General features: G+C 36.4%; 1 protein-coding gene across 3 annotated transcripts in view; it reads right to left on the bottom strand.

The window, feature by feature from the left end:
• Nucleotides 1–19,208, bottom strand: part of LRRC69 (leucine rich repeat containing 69) — a 115,728-nt gene that overhangs the window by 70,095 nt on the left and 26,425 nt on the right. For 2 of the 3 annotated variants that reach the window (XM_003821138.4, XM_055116721.2), the window contains 2 exons: nt 14,561–14,756; nt 12,125–12,196 (listed from right to left, as the gene is read on the bottom strand). In XM_003821138.4, the coding sequence (XP_003821186.1) occupies nt 12,125–12,196; nt 14,561–14,756 (268 nt within the window). The remainder of the gene's footprint in view (nt 1–12,124; nt 12,197–14,560; nt 14,757–19,208) is intronic. The other variant, XM_063606851.1, reaches the window with a different exon arrangement.

Below are 19,208 nucleotides of genomic sequence, written 5' to 3'. Positions count from 1 at the left end.
AAAAAGTGGGTGAAGGATATGAACAGACATTTCTCAAAAGAAGACATTTATGCAGCCAAGAGACCCATGAAAAAATGCTCATCATCACTGACCATCAGAGAAATGCAAATCAAAACCACAATGAGATACCATCTCACACCAGTTAGAATGGCAATCATTAAAAAGTCAGGAAACAACAGGTGCTGGAGAAGATGTGGAGAAATAGGAACACTTTTACACTGTTGGTGGGACTGTAAACTAGTTCAACCCTTGTGGAAGTCAGTGTGGCGATTCGTCAAGGATCTAGAACTAGAAATACCATTTGACACAGCAATCCCATTAGTGGTTATATACCCAAAGGATTATAAATCATGCTGCTATACAGACACATGCACATGTATGTTTATTGCAGCACTATTCACAATAGCAAAGACTTGGAACCAAGCCAAATATCCAACAATGATAGACTGGATTAAGAAAATGTGGCACATATACACCATGGAATACTATGCAGCCATAAAAAATGATGAGTTCATGTCCTTTGTAGGGACATGGATGAAGCTGGAAACCATCATTCTCAGCAAACTATCACAAGGACAAAAAACCAAACACTGCATGTTCTCATTCATAGGTGGGAATTGAACAATGAGAACACATGGACACAGGAAGGGGAACATCACACACTGGGGCCTGATGTGGGGTGGGGGGAGGGGGGAGGTATAGCATTAGGAGATATACCTAATGTTAAATGACGAGTTAATGGGTGCAGCACACCAACATGGCACATGTATACATATGTAACTAACCTGCACATTGTGTACATGTATCCTAAAACTTAAAGTATAATAAAAAAAAGGTACACATACACCACGGAATAGTATGCAGCCATAAAAAGGCATGAGATCATGTCCTTTGCAGGGACATGGATGAAGCTGGAAGCCATCATACTCAGCAAATTAACCCAGGAACAGAAAACCAAACACCGCATGTTCTCACTCATATGTGGGAGCTGAACAATGAGAATACATGGACACAGGGAAGAGAACAATACACACCAAGGCCTGTTGTGGGGGCAAGGTGGGGAGAAAATCAGAACAAATAGCTAATGCAGGCAGGTTTTAATACCTAGGTGATGGGTTGATAGGTACAGCAAACCACCATGGCACAGGTTTACCTATGTAACAAACCTGCACATTCTGCACATGTACCCCGGAACCTAAAATAAAATAAATTTTAAAACAGGAATAGTAAAATGATATAAAACTTCATAAGATTTTTAAAAATGTGTCATTAAAAAGTATCCAATTATTTCAAAAGAAAAAAGAGAAAAGGAGTACAGAACAAGTAGAACAAATTAAATATACACAGCAGGCTGGGCAAAGTGGCACATGCCTGCAGTCCTAACTACTCAGGAGGCTGAAGTGGGAAGATAGCTTAAGCTCAGGAGTTCAAGACCAGCCTGGGCAAAATAGCGAGACCTCGTCTCAAACAAAGAGAAAAAAAGAATAGTCAGATGGATTTTTTTAAATGAAGTATTATATGGTAATTATAAAAGATACATCTAAAATATAAGGATATAAAAAGGTTGAAAGTAGGCAGTGAAAATAGATATATCATGTAAACATGAATCAAAATATATAATATATAATATGTTTATATATAATATATATTATATGTTTATATATAATATAGCTATATTCATATGAGAAAAAATAAACTTTAAAGCCAAAGCATTATTAGAAATAATTTACAATATATGAGCATGGGGCCCAGGGATCAACATTTTAACAGGCATATTGCTGATTCTTATAGACTCTAAAATCTACTTGATAAAGATATATTTTATTAGGATTAAGGCCTAGAGAACATAAAGAAATAGTCAATCCCTTAAATCAACTTGGTGGGAAGGTAAACTGGTTTCTCAATCTCAACATGGACATTTTGGGCCAGGTAATACTTTGTTATGGGGGGACTGTCCTATGCATTACAGAACATTTAGCAGGATTTCTGGCTTCTACTCACTAGATGCCAGCAGTATCACTCCTCAGTTTTCACAACCAAAAATATCTCCAGACATTGTCAAATATCCCTGGGACATGGAGGGAGGGCTAAATCTTCCCTGGTTGAAATCCACTGCCTTAAAACAACTTTATTATTAATTGTGACAAATTAGTTTTGATTTTTCAGAGGAGCAAAGCAATCATGTTTGTTATGTAAAATCCATATCCACCCACCCATCAATCTATCCGTCTACCCATCCTTTCTGTAATTATTTATTGGGTGCCTACTCTGTGCCAAGCACTGTTATAAGCTTGGAATACATCAGTGAAAGGGACAAAAACCCCGAACTCCATAGAGATTACTTGGAGATAGAAGGGAGAGAGAGAGAAATCATCTAAATGAAAATCAATGCTTAAACAGTCTGTACAAGAGCCACATTTGATTTCAATCAGACTCTCTTTATAATATTTTTAATTTTTTAAAGTTTACTTTCTCAAAAATATTGGCCCTGATTTTGAAATCATTTTAACTCCACTTTTACTGCAAGACTAAAAACACAGAAGTTCCAACTCTCTGATTTTATGATCCTGTCCTTCCTACCTCTCAACAAGAGAGATGAGAGGTGAATGTTGCTGAAATTTGAGGATCTCCATTTTGAAGGTAAGCAAGGCATCCCCTTTATCTCCTGAATTACTTTCATTAGGTACTTGGCTAGAAGAATAAAATTTCCAAGGGTAGCTAGCGATAGTGGTTGGTGAAATGCTGTTCACCAACCACTATACCATGTGAAACAGGGTCCTCTGCAGCACTTACATTTTATAGGCATTCAGAACCAGCCTATCTTTAATTCTAATAAAATCACATATAGAAGTAGAAAGTCAGAACTCAAATTATGTAAGTTAACTAAAAAGAGAAAGATAGTTGTATACCCTAACTTAATTGGGCTCTCAATTTTTAAAACAAGAATTTGAACAAAATCACCTTTGCATCAAGGATAATATTTCATAATTTTTTTCTCTCTGCTTTTCATTTCAAAAAGTCTACCCCATGAAATTTTAGAATTACAATGGTGAAAGAAGCAATAACATATAATTCAACACCCTCTTCTTCACCCACCCCCATATAAGAAACAGCAGAAAATATGATCTCATTCTCATAAAAGTAGTGACAGGGAAAGCATTTAGTCAAGTTTTGGAACTCACTAATTCTATATTAGCTAAGCTTACATCACTTACATAAAACCACAGAACCCACAAGGGGTTTCCATTAGAAAAGCATTGGCTTGTGTCCCATTTTTTAAAAGGTCAGTGAATGTTGTTTTAAATGTATGGCTCCTAATAAACTGAGCCACTGAAGGCAGCACTGACAACCAAAGAAAATTATACTATTTTAAAATCAAGGTCAAATTTTAGAGAGGCATTTAAAGAGCTTCAAGAATAGGGTATACTTTTCCTTAACATTAAACAGAGAAAATAAACTATTCATATGGGAACAAGAATAAAGTGGATCTCTAATGCTGCTAATCAAAAGAGGCAGAACAACAATGGGGATGAGGCAGCCAACTGGAATTTCTCATGGCTATTTGAGCAAAGTGGATAGTTCCAAGGAAATCACTAGATTGTGGAGATATTCAGGGATGTTCTTGACCACAGCTTTATGGACCTTTCCCTGTGTATCACTTTTAAACCTTTAGGCTATTTTCTACCATCTTGCAAAAGAGTTTCAAAAGTTTTGATAGGAGTTTTGATACAAGGCAAACCACAATTTCACTTTCCCAAGGAGTTTCTTTCCCACAATTGTATTGCACTTTCTAGACCACTTAAGGACATTTTTGATCATGGACATGTTTAAATTTGAAATAGACATTCTCCAAGTGTTCAATCAATTTCACAGAAATATTTCTGTTAATGCAAAACTAAATGGTCTCCCTAGGAATGCTTGTCTGTATGTGCACATATTTGTGTTACTGCTCATATATGGAAATCATTCTATTGAAGGCAGATGAATTCATCTGGAAATGAGAATCATCCAAAAATAAAATAGTTTTCTTCACTTGACTTTGTATTAATCACAAAAAATATTTATGTACTAACAAAAGATACCGGTAGTATTTGAATTAGACAAGTAACAGACAGAGAGTGACAGTAAACCAGGGTATGTACCATGCTAGATATCAGGCATGTGTCTGGAACCAAGGACACCATAGCAAGATATGCTTAGACTGGTGTGGATCAAAATCATTCATCATTGGGTATAAAAAGAGAAATCCTTTTAAATTAAAAATATCCAAGAAAAGAAGAGACATCAGGATAAGTAGTAGGCAACGAGTTAAGTGAAGTGTCTAAGAAAAAGGGAATTCAGTAATGAGAGGTCCTATTTCCAGAGGAATCTGGTCTGGCAAACAAACCAAATGAGCCACAAGGGAGAGGGAAAGGGTAAGACAGAAATAAACAGAAAACCAAAGGCAAGGAGCCAGGGAAACGAGACCCCCTTCAGGGAGATAGTTTATTGGTTCTGTTTTGTTGCCCAAGGAAGGTAAGCCTAAAGAATGTAAAGGAATCTGCAGAGGAAAATAACCTGGAACAGAGGCAAAGACAACATGGGGAATAGGAAGCAGAGTGCACTGCTGAAACCAGCCACCCTTGTACACCCTTGGGTACAGATCAATTGGTTACAGTAACAGTTATGAATTAGAACCATTCAGGTGATCTCATGGCTTTGAAAGCCTTCAGAGACAACCCTAAATTTGGGGTGGATTGAGGGGCAGGTATCTCAGACCAAACCTTAAAATGACAAGAAAATAACATTCAATATCTGTCATGTGCCAAACACTAATAAGAATTCATATACATTATCTCATTTAATTATTCATTCATTCTATCATTACTGACCACCAAATGTTATGTGAGACACTTTCCTAACAATGTGATGATACAAGTGTTATTAATATCCCCAACTTAAAGAGGAAAAAAGTGAGACATAGAGTAATGGAGTTACCTGTCCAAGGTCACACAATGGGTACATTGTTAAGCTAGGCACATTTAATTTTTGTTTGGGAAAAATGGATTCAAATCTTCTCCTCACTATTCAAATGATTTGTATTTCTGGGAAAGTTGCTTCCATTTTTTTTTCCTCCTGTGTTTCTCATATTGTAAAAGAGGAAACTGCTTTCAGTATGCTCAAATTTTATTTATGATAACTCTAAAGAATTCTTGAAGGAAAAAAGGGGCATTGATGAAATGGAATAGGTGCTATAACTATGATTTCCCATAAATAGTCCAAGCATACTTTTTCTCATGACAACATTGCATGAGGCTTTCCCGCTTTATGTTTTTTTTTTCTTATAAAAACAGTATGTGCCTACAAACCTTAGGGATATACAAATACTTAAGATTCTTAACTCTGACACAGAATGTGTTTATGGAAGCTACAGATTCACATGAATGTTAAATCATGAATTTGAAACTGAAAGAAAGCAGTGACTGTGGAAAATGTAGCATTGGGTATAATTTACATATTTTTAAGCACATTTCTTAAGTGTCTACTCTTAGCAAAGCACTTTCTCATAAGTTGTCACATTTATCTGTATCCTTGTAAATGTTTTAGCTACACTTGAGTTTCACTCCCAAACTATAACCACCCAATGCAAAGGGTGAACTTTAAAAAGACAAAACTCAGAAACGAAAGTAACATGGTAAAGATTTGGCCTTCCCCAAATTTCTCCAAAATAAAATTTAGTGTTAAATTCACATGCTAAAAAATCTCTCCAATTTTAGATTGGCTGATGAATAAATGTTTAAGAAGTTTTGTCATTGGCATATATGCACCGAGTACATCCACAGTGTGGCTAAAAAGAAGTAAGGCTAACTGAATTAAACAACATATAAAACTCAGCCTCCAACTATATAGGCATTCCTTGTGTTCACATACCAAAATCCTAGTTTCTATGTGAAATATTTTTCAGAGTATACAAGAATTCTATTGTCCAAAGAATGTTCCTTGAGTATCATTTTAGTCAAGGACACAGTGAAATTCTCAGAACCCAAACTCCCAGTGAGCTCAGAGAAATGCCTTATTTGTATAGCATGACAGAGACTGCCCCAACCTGGGACAAAGAATGGATTCCTCAGAGGCAGGAGGAGTCCTGACAGTGTAGCCAAAAGTCTTGAGTGCAAGTTCAAGCTCTGCCACTGTTCCATCATTCAGGCCAATGGTTTTCCAAGTGTAGTTCCTGGACTTACAGCATCAGCATTACCAAAGAACATAACAGAAATGCAAACCTGTGGGATCCCCAACCTACTGACTCAGAAATCCTAGAAGGAGGGCCTAGCCTTCTGGGTTTTAAGAAGGCATCCAGGGGATTCTGATGCACATTCAAGTTTGAGGGTCGCTGCTGCAGACAAACTACTCTGGAGCCTCAATATCCTCAGCTCCAAACAGGAATAATGATACCAAATCTGTCTTCTTCAAGGAATTATTCAATAACAAATAGATTTGATAACTTGCAAATTTTTAGATAATGGCAAAGTATTCATCCAGAAAGATAACTTTGAACTCTATTTGTGAATTTGAAAAGTAGTCATAATAGTACAGGTTGTTAGATAGATTGCTAACGGAGGATTCTAAGAGCTTATTTAAATGTGAAGTTTTCTATTTGGTCTGCAATATTTTATATATGATATTTTGTTATGAACTTCACATCAAACACAAAACTCATGATGCTCCCTGGTGATGATCATTAAAACTTTTTCTTGCTTTTGTCAGGTCATCTTTTTCTTCAAATGATTGCAGTTTGAAAAATAACGGGGCTCCTGAGGGAAAGAGGAGCTAGAGAAAGAAGACCTGTGACTAAAAGATTAAAATAAAAACTGTTTCAAAGGAAATATAAAATTTCAATAATTTACTTTTTTTTCTGTTGAAAAGACTGAATCACAACTACTCATAGACTGAGTTTTCTCACCTAAAGAAAGATATTAGTAATCCTTTCTTCCCAGAAATCCCACGATGATAGCCTATCCAAAACCCTTCAGCAGCAAATAATAATGTTTTTTCTTTCCCCATCATCAAAAGTTATGAAGGCAACAGGTCATTTTCCCCTTATTATTTTGAAGTCAACAATGAAATTACCACCTAGCTGACTTGCATCTTTGTTCAAGCTAATTCATGCCAGTTTCTTTGATTTTTCTAATTTTAAATTTCTGTCCATCATTAAAAATCACATATTTATCTTGTTCTTATGATATCTCCAGGTTCCACTTCAACGTTTAGAGATTTCTTCAAACACAAATTCCAAAGTTTCTATACAGCAACATCCATATTTCTTCATTTACTTCCCCAGATAAGAAGAGAGCTTGGCAACAGAGAAGGTACTCAGTAATTGTTTATGGAATTGGAAAGTCATATAAACCTCATCAAGGAGGTTTATATCAATTGCCCTTGCAGATGCCAAATAGAGTAATAAACTCAATGTTCTATCAAGTATAATGGGTTAAATAGTGTCCTCCAAGATTCATATCCACCCTGAACCTCAGAATGTGACTTTATTTGGAAACAGAGTCTTTGCAGATGTAACTAGTTAAAATGAGGTCATATGGATTAGAGTGGGCCACAATCCAAGGACTGGTATCCTTCTAAGAAGAGAAAACAAAGACATGTCCTTTAAGCCCCAGTTTGTGATATTTTGCTATAGCAGCCTCAGGAAACTAATAAAACAAGCATCACTGTTTCCTGCACTAACTGAACAACCGACAGTGTTGCCATAAATGGCCAGTGTCCACTAAAGGCCATACTTCAGATATGTTATTCTCTGAAAGACAGATACAAATAAAAGATGTTTTATTTCAGATCATCCTTGTTCTCAAAGGCTTGTTCATTCAAAATCCAATTCTAAATCCAGCAATAAATAAAAATGTCAGAAAAAGTGAACACATGATAAAGAAAAGGTAGAAGAACACCCAATGATTAAAAATCACATATTGAAGAATACTCATTTAAGGAAAGTGCTTAATACATAATGTTAAATGAAAATGACAAAGCAAGACACGTATTTCTTTATGCAGTATACATTGAATTTTTTTAATGAGAATATAAAAATGAGATTCTTGAAGAAAACAATAAAGTGTAGTCTCTGGAAGGTAAACTTAAAGACACCTTACATTTTACTCTTTCTATACTTATTTACTTATTTTCTAGAATGAATGAATTACCAGAAAAATGCTACTTACAAAAGGATAAATGAAGACAACATCTTAAATCTTAATACCCATTCATTCAAGAAGCAGAGGACACTTGCAAACTAATACAATAAATAATTTGGTATGTCTCAGACAGGAATTAGGTATCAAAAAATTGTATGTGAGAAAACTGAGAATGTTCTAAAATTGTGCAATGATAGATAGATCAGATCAAAATAGCCCCCAGAGTTTTGCTTTCTCTCGCTGATCTTTCTGCTATTGATACATTGATAATGCCTTATGGAGAATACTTGGATAGTACTTTTTTTTTTTTTTTTTTTTTTTTTGAGACGGAGTTTCGCTTTTGCTGCCCAAGCTGGAGTGCAATGGTGCAATGATCTTGGCTCACCGCAACCTCTGCCTTCTGGGTTCAAGCAATTCTCTGGCCTCAGCCTCCCGAGTAACTGAGATGACAGGCATGCGCCACCACGCCCAGCTAATTTTGTATTTTTAGTAGAGACGGAGTTTCTCCATGTTGGTCAGGCTGGTTGCGAACTCCTGACCTGAGATGATCCACCCACTTCGGCCTCTCAAAGTGCTAGGATTACAGGCGTAAGTCACCGCGCCCGGCCAGATGGTACTTTTTTAGAAAGAAAAATCATACTGGGAAATTAAATATAATGAAACCAATCCAGACATAGTATCGTGTGAAAAAAATGTTTTAACAGGCTTTTCTAAAAACACACATGAAGAGGTCCTGGAACGGAAACTTTCTTTTTTTTGAGTCGGAGTCTCACTCTGTCGCCCAGGCTGGAGTGCAGTGGTGCAATCTCGGCTCACTGCAAGCTCCGCCTCCCGGGTTCACACCATTCTCCTGTACATACGCCTGTAATCCTAGCACTTTGAGAGGCCGAAGTGGGCGGATCACCTCAGGTCAGGAGTTCGCAACCAGCCTGACCAACATGGAGAAACTCCGTCTCTACTAAAAATACAAAATTAGCTGGGAGTAGCTGGGACTTCAGGCACCCGCCACCACGCCCTGCTAATATTTTTGTGTTTTTAGTAGAGATGGGGTTTAACTGTGTTAGCCAGGATGGTCTCGATCTCCTGACCTCGTGATCCACCCGCCTCGGCCTCCCAAAGTGCTGGGATTACAGGCGTGAGCCACTGCACCTGGCCAAAACTTTTATTTTTATTCCATACTTTTGTTTTGCTTGACGTTTTAAGAAACATGCAGAATTTGTACAACTTACAAAATTTTTAAGTTTTAATTTAATTTTTTTAAGTTAAAATAAAAGAAAAAAGAGGTAAGGAAAAAAACTAAAAAAAAAATACTGTTCTGAAAAAAATTGCATTTTCTAAATTGCACACCAAATTTATTTAAATCATAAAATAGCAAAACACTCTTAAATAAATACCTATTTTAAAAAGTAGTTATAAGGCAGTAAAATAAACTACTCAAAGGCACTTATGCACAATGCAGTTTCAAATCTTTGAGTTAAGAGTACACTTAAAAGTAATGGGTACACAGAGCTTTATTTTGCTTTTCCATTCCTGGAAACCAACTATGCACAAAATGCTTCATAATCACTATTTGACATAACAACCTTATGAGGTTAGTGGTTTTAATATTGTCATTATATAGATGAAGAAATAGCAACTCTGAGAAATGAAACAACTTGTTTGAGATTACGAATTTAGAAAATAGGAAATTAATGCTTTAAATCCATGTGTATATGACTCCAAAGTCTATGTTATTCATGTCTACACTACTGTGTTTCACAAAAAGCATGGCTTAATTGTTTTGAATGTTCTCTACCATTACTTTGAAACTTACTCTCTTTCACTGATAATCATTGTGTGACCTAGAGTCGGTCATTTCTCCTCTAGGTCCACCAGTTGTGCCATATTTTTAATGTGGGAAACTTTGATTTTGAATCAGTTGAACCAAAATAATTTGAAATGGTTGGACCAAAGCTCAGATGAGTTTGCAGATCATCTTATGTGAGAGTGTTTATAGAAATTCCTGAAATAGGTACTACACAGATGAAACCAACTCAGACCTGTCAAAATTACTCCAAATTATTGGGACCTAAGTAATTATGTTTTATCAAAATTGTTAAGTACAGAATCACTTCATAGAAGAAACAGTCAATTAACAGACTACGAAGGTGAAAGGTGAATAATAAATGAAGTTTAAGAACGTCAGTTAGATTTATTCATTTAACAAATACTTATTGAGTTAAAATTCAAGACACTGCAGGTATAGAGGAAAAAAAGAGTATTCTTTCTCTGGAAGCTTACCATCCAAAAGCAAGAAAGACTTGAAATGAATTACTCCATTATGTTGCTCAAGCATACCATAGAAATACCATAGAAAAAGTGGCACCAGAAGATACCATAGAAGTAGCAGTGGCACCAGGGGTACCATAGAAGAAGTGGCACCAGAAGGCATCGCAGGACATAGAGAGTTAAATTAAGACACAGAGGGTAAATAAAACCATGTCACATTTTCAAGGTCAATATTAACAATATCCAATTTTTACTAAACATTCAAATCTACACATTTTTGGAAACACTGTGGTGATTCCTTAAAAAATTAAGCAAAGAATTACCATATGATTCAACAATTTCATCTAAGGATATTCCCAGAGGAACTGAAAGCAGATAAAGAACAAATATTTGTATACCCATGCTCATTGCAGCAATAGCCAAAATGAGAAAACAGCCCAAGGTCCCACAGGTGGGCAAATACCTGTGGATAGACAAAATGTGGTATATACATACAACTGAATATTATTCAGCCTTAAAAAGGAAAGAAACTCTGACACATGGTATAAGATAAATTAATGTTAGTCATATTTTACTAAGTGAAATAAGTCAGTGGTAAAAGGACAAATATCTGGTTCCACTTATCTGGTACCTAGAGTACCTAGAGTAGTCAAATTCAGAGATATATAGTAGATATGTGGTTGCCATGGAGGGGGGAAAGATCTTATTTCAAAGTATTTATAGGAACTTCTAAAATAGGTGTACAAAGGGAATGGGGAGTTAGAGTTGAATGGATACAGAGTTTCAGCTGGAGAAGATGAACAGGTTCTAGAGATGGATAATGCTGATGGTTGTGCAACAATGTGAAAGTACTTTGTACCGTGGACTATACAAGCAGAAATGATTAAAATGGTAAATTTTATGTTGTGTATATTTTGCCACAATTTAAAAACTGTATACTTTTTTCTAAAACATAGACTTTACACTCTTTTTTTATATTTGAATTACCTTCAGTATAAAATATTGCTCTAGGAGGTAAAAAAAAGACTGAAACCTCAATTTAGAGGGGATAAATCAGGAAAAATAATTAATGGGTCAACAACTATTCATTGAATACCTTCTGGACAGATGGACTTCTCATTATTACCATGAATGTTTAAGCATGTTCAATTGGATATAAAAATGCAACAGGAAAAACTGACAATTCTTTCTCAAAAGTTAGGAGTTGCCAAGACAAACGGTTTCTCCATATTTGAAATAAAATGAGGTCAAAATTCATTTTCAAATGAGAAAAAAGTTCATTTTTCATTGTTTATGGCCTAAAAGTGACTAACAAAAGTGTCACCTTTGGATTAATTACAAGGGATAAAAATGTATGCTCTGGAAAGTAATATTTTCAAAAAGCCAGAGGTGACCAAAAGCAGTGTGTAATAACCAAAAAATTTAATCATAACTGATATATTAAAATATTTATGATAGCAATCAGAGTTCACTTAGTTCAAACAAGTTCAGCAGGCACAGAACACAAAGAAAAAAACAGGAGAGAACAGGTTTTGAAATTCTAAAAGCAAATCTTTGAGTCATTTGTATAATTTAAGGTTTCAATTACTACAGGTTTTACTGTCTGCCCATATTTTTTCTATTCCCAATAGCATAAACAAAATTATTTTTCAATTATAATGGAAGTTGCCTCTACTTACTCCTGATGGAAATATCTGAATAATATTTCCAGCTATGTCTAGGATTCTTAGTTTTTTAAGATCACAAAGTTCCTGTGTCAGAAAACAGAAGAGAAAGATTTTTTAAATCTAATATTTAAAATCATAAGGAAAATCATAAATTTTTTTAAAGCTCCAACATGATGAAGGTGGCCATCTTTTCTAATCACTGTACTGACCAATTCTTCAGCACATCTTCCCGAGCAGACCCCCATATCCTGGACTGCCAGCTATCTTTGAATTCTTCATTTCCTCTGACCACTCCAGGGCAACATAACATGGCCACTGTGAGTTACACTACATCTAGGTTGAAATCTCACCTCTGGCAGGTACTATAACTATGGGCAAATTTCTTAATTGCTTTGTACTTCAATTTCTTCATTTGTAAAATGAAAATGCTAATAGAAGCCCTTAAGTCATACGGTTGTTGAATGGATTACTTAAGTTACTGAAAGAGCTAACAGCTAGAGGCTGTCTGCAATCCCCATTCCCTACAGCTAGGCAGCAAATCCTTGAAGGGAGTCCTCTTCTTAAGTCCTACATAGTCTTCCATTGCCATGATACTCTCCTTTGTATTGTTTTAGCTGCAGAGATTTTCAGACTCCAGTGTGTTCCTTCAGTATCTCATGTTATGATATAAGGGCTTCCACCCTACTTGAAAACACTTCATAGCATTACTTCCCTTGTTGTCGACTCTTGCATTTTCATTTGTTTGTTTTTGCTGCCATGACTGCCACTATTATTGCTGTTGATATTTGTTGCTGTCTTTTTCAAATCTTTGCATGTGTATACCCCTCACAAGTATTCAATGAAGGTTTAAAAACTCACAAATAGGCAAGGACAAAGTTGTGCTATGAGAATGAGAAGTGTTATGAAGGGTTAAGGAAACAGTGATATATGGAAAATTTGGTATTAGGAGGTCAGGAAAGGCTTCCTGGAAAAAGCGAAGTTTAAGCTGAGATTCTTTGAGTTATTTGGAACAAATGATGTTCCATTAAGAGCAAACAGTTGTTTGGGATAGAACTATAAGAAGTCTAGTGTGATGGTTAATTTTAGTGTCAACTTGACTGGATTAAGGAATACCTACAATGCTGGTAAAGCTTTATTTTGGGTGTGTCTGTGTGAGGTTGTTTCTAGAGGAGATGGGTGTGTGAGTCAGTAGAAGCGGTGGGAAAGATACATGTTCAGTGTTGCTGGGCACCATCCTATCAGTTAGTGACTTGGATGAAAAAAAAAATGTAATTTCCGCTCTCTCCTGGAGCTAGGACACTTCTTCTTCTGCCCTTGGACCTCAGAACGCTGGGCTCTCCAGCCTTTAGACTCTAAGATTTACACCAGTACCCCTCCCCTCCAGCCACCACCACAACCTCCCAGTAATCAGGCCTTTGACCTCCAACTGAGAATTACACCGTTTGCTTCCCTGGTTCTGAGGCTTTCAGAGTTGGACTCAGCCACACTACCAGCACTCCAGGGTCTTCAGCTTGCAGATAGCCTGCTGTAGGACTTCTCAGTCTCCATAATTATGAATACCATCAACTACTTGCTATCCTCCTGCCCTGTCACTTCCTGCTAGTGCCTCCCATCTGCCATATCCAAGAGGAAACCAGAGGACAAAGGAGTTCACTGCTGCCCACACAGGTCAGTCTCCCAAGCAGAAGGCAGGACAGAAAGTGAATATGAAGGAAAAAAGGAGAGCCAGTACATATTCCAAAGCCAAAATGAACTTGTATTTTGTTCTGTATACATCGTTACCAGATAAAATATATAATGCTCACTTAAATTGAAATATCAAGACTGGGCGCGGTGGCTCACGCCTGTAATCCCAGCACTTTGGGAGGCCGAGGTGGGCGGATCACGAGGTCAGGAGTTTGAGACCAGCCTGACCAGCATGGTGAAGCCCCGTCTCTACTAAATTATAAAAATCAGCTGGGCATGGTGGTGTCTGCCTGTAATCCCAGCTACTCAGGAGGCTGAGGCAGGAGAATCACCTGAACCCGGGATGTGGAGGTTGCAGTGAGCCAAGATTGTGCCACTGCACTCCAGCCTAGGCAACAGAGCAAGACTCTGTCTCAAAAAGAAGAAAGAAAGAAATACCAAACAATAAATAGGTTTTTTAGTCTATTCCATGCAATATTTGCAACATACTGATAGTAAAAAATTTAATCATTGCTTATCTGGAATTCAAATTTCAGTGAGCATTCTATATTTGTATTTACTAAATCTGGCAGCCCTAGCTATGTGGGATAATTCAAATTATAGCCTTCTTCTGTCATAGGGATTTGGGAACTGACTACATTTAATCTGAGAGAAAGCAAGTGGTGGCTTATACTCAGATACCCAAATCTAATCTATAACCACCTCCCATCATGTTGAGTTCTTCTCCAACAGCAAACTACTGTGGTTCCATGTTTTGCTTACCTCCGGCAAAACTCCAATGTTGTTTCTGGCTAGCAAAAGCTTCTGAAGCTTCTTCAAGAATTTAATCTCTTCAGGTATGCATATCAGCTGATTGTAGTTAAGTTGAAGTTCAACAAGATTCTCAAGAAAACAAAGTTCTCTAGGAATGCTGGCTAGTTGGTTATAATTTATACTCATATAAGTAAGACTTTTTAATCTAAAAAAAAAAAAAACACCAAAGTATATGAATGAAACTCACAAGAATAAGAGTCCACTATATAGGCCCAACTTAGAAGAAGCCATGTGTCAATTTATTTTTTGTAGCTCTTCTGAGCTTACTTCAGTCAAGTGTTTACAACTATTGTGATCATAAGTATAAAAAGTTTTTGCTGAAATTTAATTTTTAAAGATCTTTTGTAATCAGATGGCTTATGTTAAAAGTATGTTAGGTAATCAAAACCTAGATTTCAGAAAAAGAAAATTCTATTTCCTTTCTTTATACATATACATTGGCCATACCCAAGAGAAAGCTAGAGGACAAGGAGAACACAGACATACCTATGTATACAGATCAATACAGGTACAGGCATAAGCATACATAGACATAAATATACCTAGTACCAAATAGATATGAGTACTGCTCAATTGCTGTGGAAGTTCAAAGATGAATCAGCCACAAATTCTGCCCTTTTGGATGCTATGGTTTAGGAGATATTAAATAGAGCCATAAACTGAGAACAGCAAATGCCATTGGCTAAGGAGAAAAAGGTTAAGGAAATTTGAGTCTGTAATTGCAGATACAGTTCCTGAAGCATATTGCAAGTTTTTCTAAAGAACTGACATTTTGAATTTGGCCCTGAATAAAAGAACTTATAAAATAGGGCAATAAGAGGGAATAGTAAGCTAAGAAAAATATTATGAATAAGGAAGCAGAAGGGAATTAACATTACTAAGCACAACTACATGCCTGTGCATTAAATTTAATAATCATCAACATAACTCTGAGGTTGGAATTACTACTCTTATTTTAAAAGTGAGGAAAATAAAGCATTAGAGGCAGTAAATAAATTCCCCAAGTTACCTATCTAGTAGGTAACAATGTCAAAATTCTAACGCAGGTGTGTCTGTTTGCAAAGCTAAGAGTGAAAACATGTAATGATCTCAAGGTTGAAGTGTGTTAAGATTGAAGTAATGTAAGAATGAGGGAACTAAATTTTTAGGCAGTTGAAAATGGGAGACTGGAGGTTAGGAAGTCATCAGTGCTAGCAAAGGGAATTTTGAGGATTCTACAGATCTCTCCATACATAGTAGAAGCCATATGAATACCTGAGATTGATAGGAAAAACGACAAAAGAAAATGGGCAGAGAGAAGAGAGAGGAAGCCAACAGAAAGATTCTTGAGAAATATAAACAACTGACCATTAAAAATTAAAGGCACCCAGCAAAGTTATGAACACAGAAGTAGAAGAAGAACCAGATTAGCAAGGAATCTCTGAAGGTGTGAGAAAAGAAAATTTCAAAATTAAAGAGATGGTCAAAAGTTTAAATGTTAAAGAGAGATAATCCAAACTAACAAACAAAACTAGTAGAAATAATGCTCAGTCACAAACTACAAAGTCAATATTTTAAAAATCTATTGTATCTCCGTATTGTAGCCACAAACAATTGGAAAATAAAAGTTTAAGATTTCCATTTATAGTAATGTATTAAAAAACCTTCATGAAATAGTTAAGAGTATATATAACAAAAGACATGAGGGACCTCTACACTGAAAACTATAAATTATGAATGAGAGAATGTAAAGGGGCTTTAAATAAAAGTAGAGATATATTATATTCAGGTATAGAAAAGCAAAATATTGCTAAGATATCAACTTTTTAATATTGATCTATAGACTCAATAATAGATTCAAATACAAATTTTGACAGCTTTTTTTGTATAAGACTTGACTTGGGCTGGGTGCTGTGGCTCATAGCTGTAAACCCATAACTTTGGGAGGCCAAGGTGGAAGGATTGCTTGAGCCCAGGAGTTTAAGACCAGCCTGGGAAACATAGTGAGACCCCATCTTAAAAAAAAAAAAAAAAAAAGACAAATCAATTTTAAAATTTATATGGAAATTGAAAGAACCTAGAATAGCCAAAGTATTATAAAGAATAAAATCAAAAGACTCACATTACCTGATTTCAAAACTTACAATGCAGCTACAGCAATCAAGATCATATGGTATTGGAGAAACGACAGTGCTATGGTCTGAATATTTGTGTCTCTTCAAAATTCATATGTTAAAATCTAATCTCCAATGTGATGGTATTACGAGATGGGGCCTTTGGGAGATGATTAGGTCATGATGATGGGGTAAACCTCATAAATGTAATTAATGTCCTTACAAAAGGCCCCAGAGAGCTCCTCGCCCCTTCTACCATGTGAGGACACAGTGAGAAAGGTGCCACTCTAAGAACCAGGAAGTAGACCCAGGAAGTAGACCCTCACCAGACATCACATCTGCCAGCACCTTGGTCTTCACTTCCCAACTTCCAGAACTATGAGAAATAAATTTCTGTTTTACTCCTAGAAATTTAAATGAAAATGAAATTAAACATGTTTACAAAAAGATTTGTACAATAATGTTTATTGTAGCTTAATTCATAATAGCCCTAAACTGGAAATAACCCAAATGTACATCAATAGGAGAAAAGACGAATGATTAAGGGCATATTCACGCAATGAAATGCTACTCAGAATAAACAAAAACTGCCAGGCATGGTGGCTCACGCCAGTAATCCCAACACTTTGGGAGGCCGAGGCAGGCAGATCACTTGAGGTCAGGAGTTCAAGACCAGCCTGGCAGATATGGCGAAACCCCATCTCTACTAAAAATATGAAAATTAGCTGGGTGTGGTGGCAGGCACCTGTAATACCAGCTACTCGGGAGGCTGAGGCAGGAGAATCATTTGAACCTGGAAGGCGGAGGTTGCAGTGAGCCAAGATCGTGCCATTGCACTCCAGCCTGGGTGAGTAGGGCCAGACTCTGTCTCAATAAAAAACAAAAACAAAAACAAAAAACAAACCAACGAACTAGTAATAAATGCAACAGTTATATGAGTCTCAAAAAATATGCTAAGCAAAAGAAGACAGACACAAAAATGTATATACCATATGATTCCGTTTATTTAGTTCTAGGATTGGTAAAACTAATTTGTAAAGAACACAGAAATCAGAATATTGATTGCTTATGAGAGGTAAGAATTCACTGGAAGGGTGTATGAGGAAATTTCTGGGCTGGAGAAAATGTTCTACATCTTATTGGTGTGCGTACATTTGTCAAAATGCATTGAATAGTACAAAATGCATTGAATAGTTTTATGTAATTTTTATTCAGCAGAAAAAAAGGCCATTATATTTGACTATGTAAAGGACAGTAACGACTTTTGAAAATGATCTAAGGTAGAATGGAGAAAACAGAAGAGAATTTACAATGTGTTACACAGGAAGCAAAAGCAAAAGACACGGGACTTCAGAGAGAGATGACAAGGAAGCAAGAGCGAGAGGAAGGAAAGAAATAGAACAATGGAGAGAAAGATGCTGAAAAGAAGGGAATTGAGGGAGCTCAAATTTCTCAGGATAATAGGAAGTGAAGTTCTTTGCAGTATAAAGGGTCAAAGAAGGACAACTCAGCACTGAAATGGAGTAAAAATGTGTGGAGCAGGTCCTGTGGGGAAAGGGATGGGGAATTTTCTTCATTAATCATTTTTATAATCATTTTTATTATCATTTTTATTGATTCTACTCTGATTTACTATATCATGGGAGTTGGTTTTAACTTTTTTGTTCTTTCAAGGCAATAAAATGAGCTCAGATCCTATTGTTCATTTGTCCATCATTCATTTGTGTGAGTAAAGAGCAGGGAGAGAAACAAATATCTGCCATTGTTTCCGATTCCACAAATCAGGGAGATGTCCTACTTTTCCAAAGAAAATCTATAGGAGATACACTTGTAGATTCTCCCTGACATCTGTCTTCCCCAGAAGATTGAAGAACAACTTCACTGACTGACGAATTTGGAGAAAGAACTGAGCCTGCTGACTTAGTCCCTTGCTCTCTCTCTCTGTCTTCCAGACTCATTCTGTCACCAGGATGCCCATGCTGTCCTCTTCCTGGGCCTGTGCAGCGCTGTCCATGACAGAGTTGTTTAGGTGTAAAACTCTTACCTGCCCAAATTTGACTCCAAGTCCATGAACTGATATTCTGTAGTTTAAATGAGCCAAAAACAAAACTCCTTTTTCCCTAAGTTCTAAATAAATTGAGAAATAAGATATGGGATTTAGAGAGAAGGAAATCAAACATCAGCACAGAGCTGACATGATCACTCTGAGTCCCTGCTAGCCCTCCTCTGTATTAAATATACCACCCCATTCACAGCCTTTCCTGCTGAGGCTGCTGCTTACTTCATGGCAGGGCAAGAGGAGAATGCCAAACTACACATGCTCAATGCTTTGCCCAAATCCACTGAGAAGTCATTCTTTTGTCTCTGGAAATCAGTGAACAAAGGGAATGGAAAGAAGCTAGAATAAAAATAACAACCAATAATAATAAAAGCTAACATCCATTGAGCACTTACTCAACCCTAATACCTTTTATGTCCAAGGCTCAACCCTAAATATATTGTAT

This window comes from Pan paniscus, chromosome 7 (assembly GCF_029289425.2).
Source record: "Pan paniscus chromosome 7, NHGRI_mPanPan1-v2.0_pri, whole genome shotgun sequence".
NCBI classification, from domain to species: Eukaryota; Metazoa; Chordata; class Mammalia; order Primates; family Hominidae; genus Pan; species Pan paniscus.
This window is presented reverse-complemented; position numbering and strand designations above follow the sequence as displayed.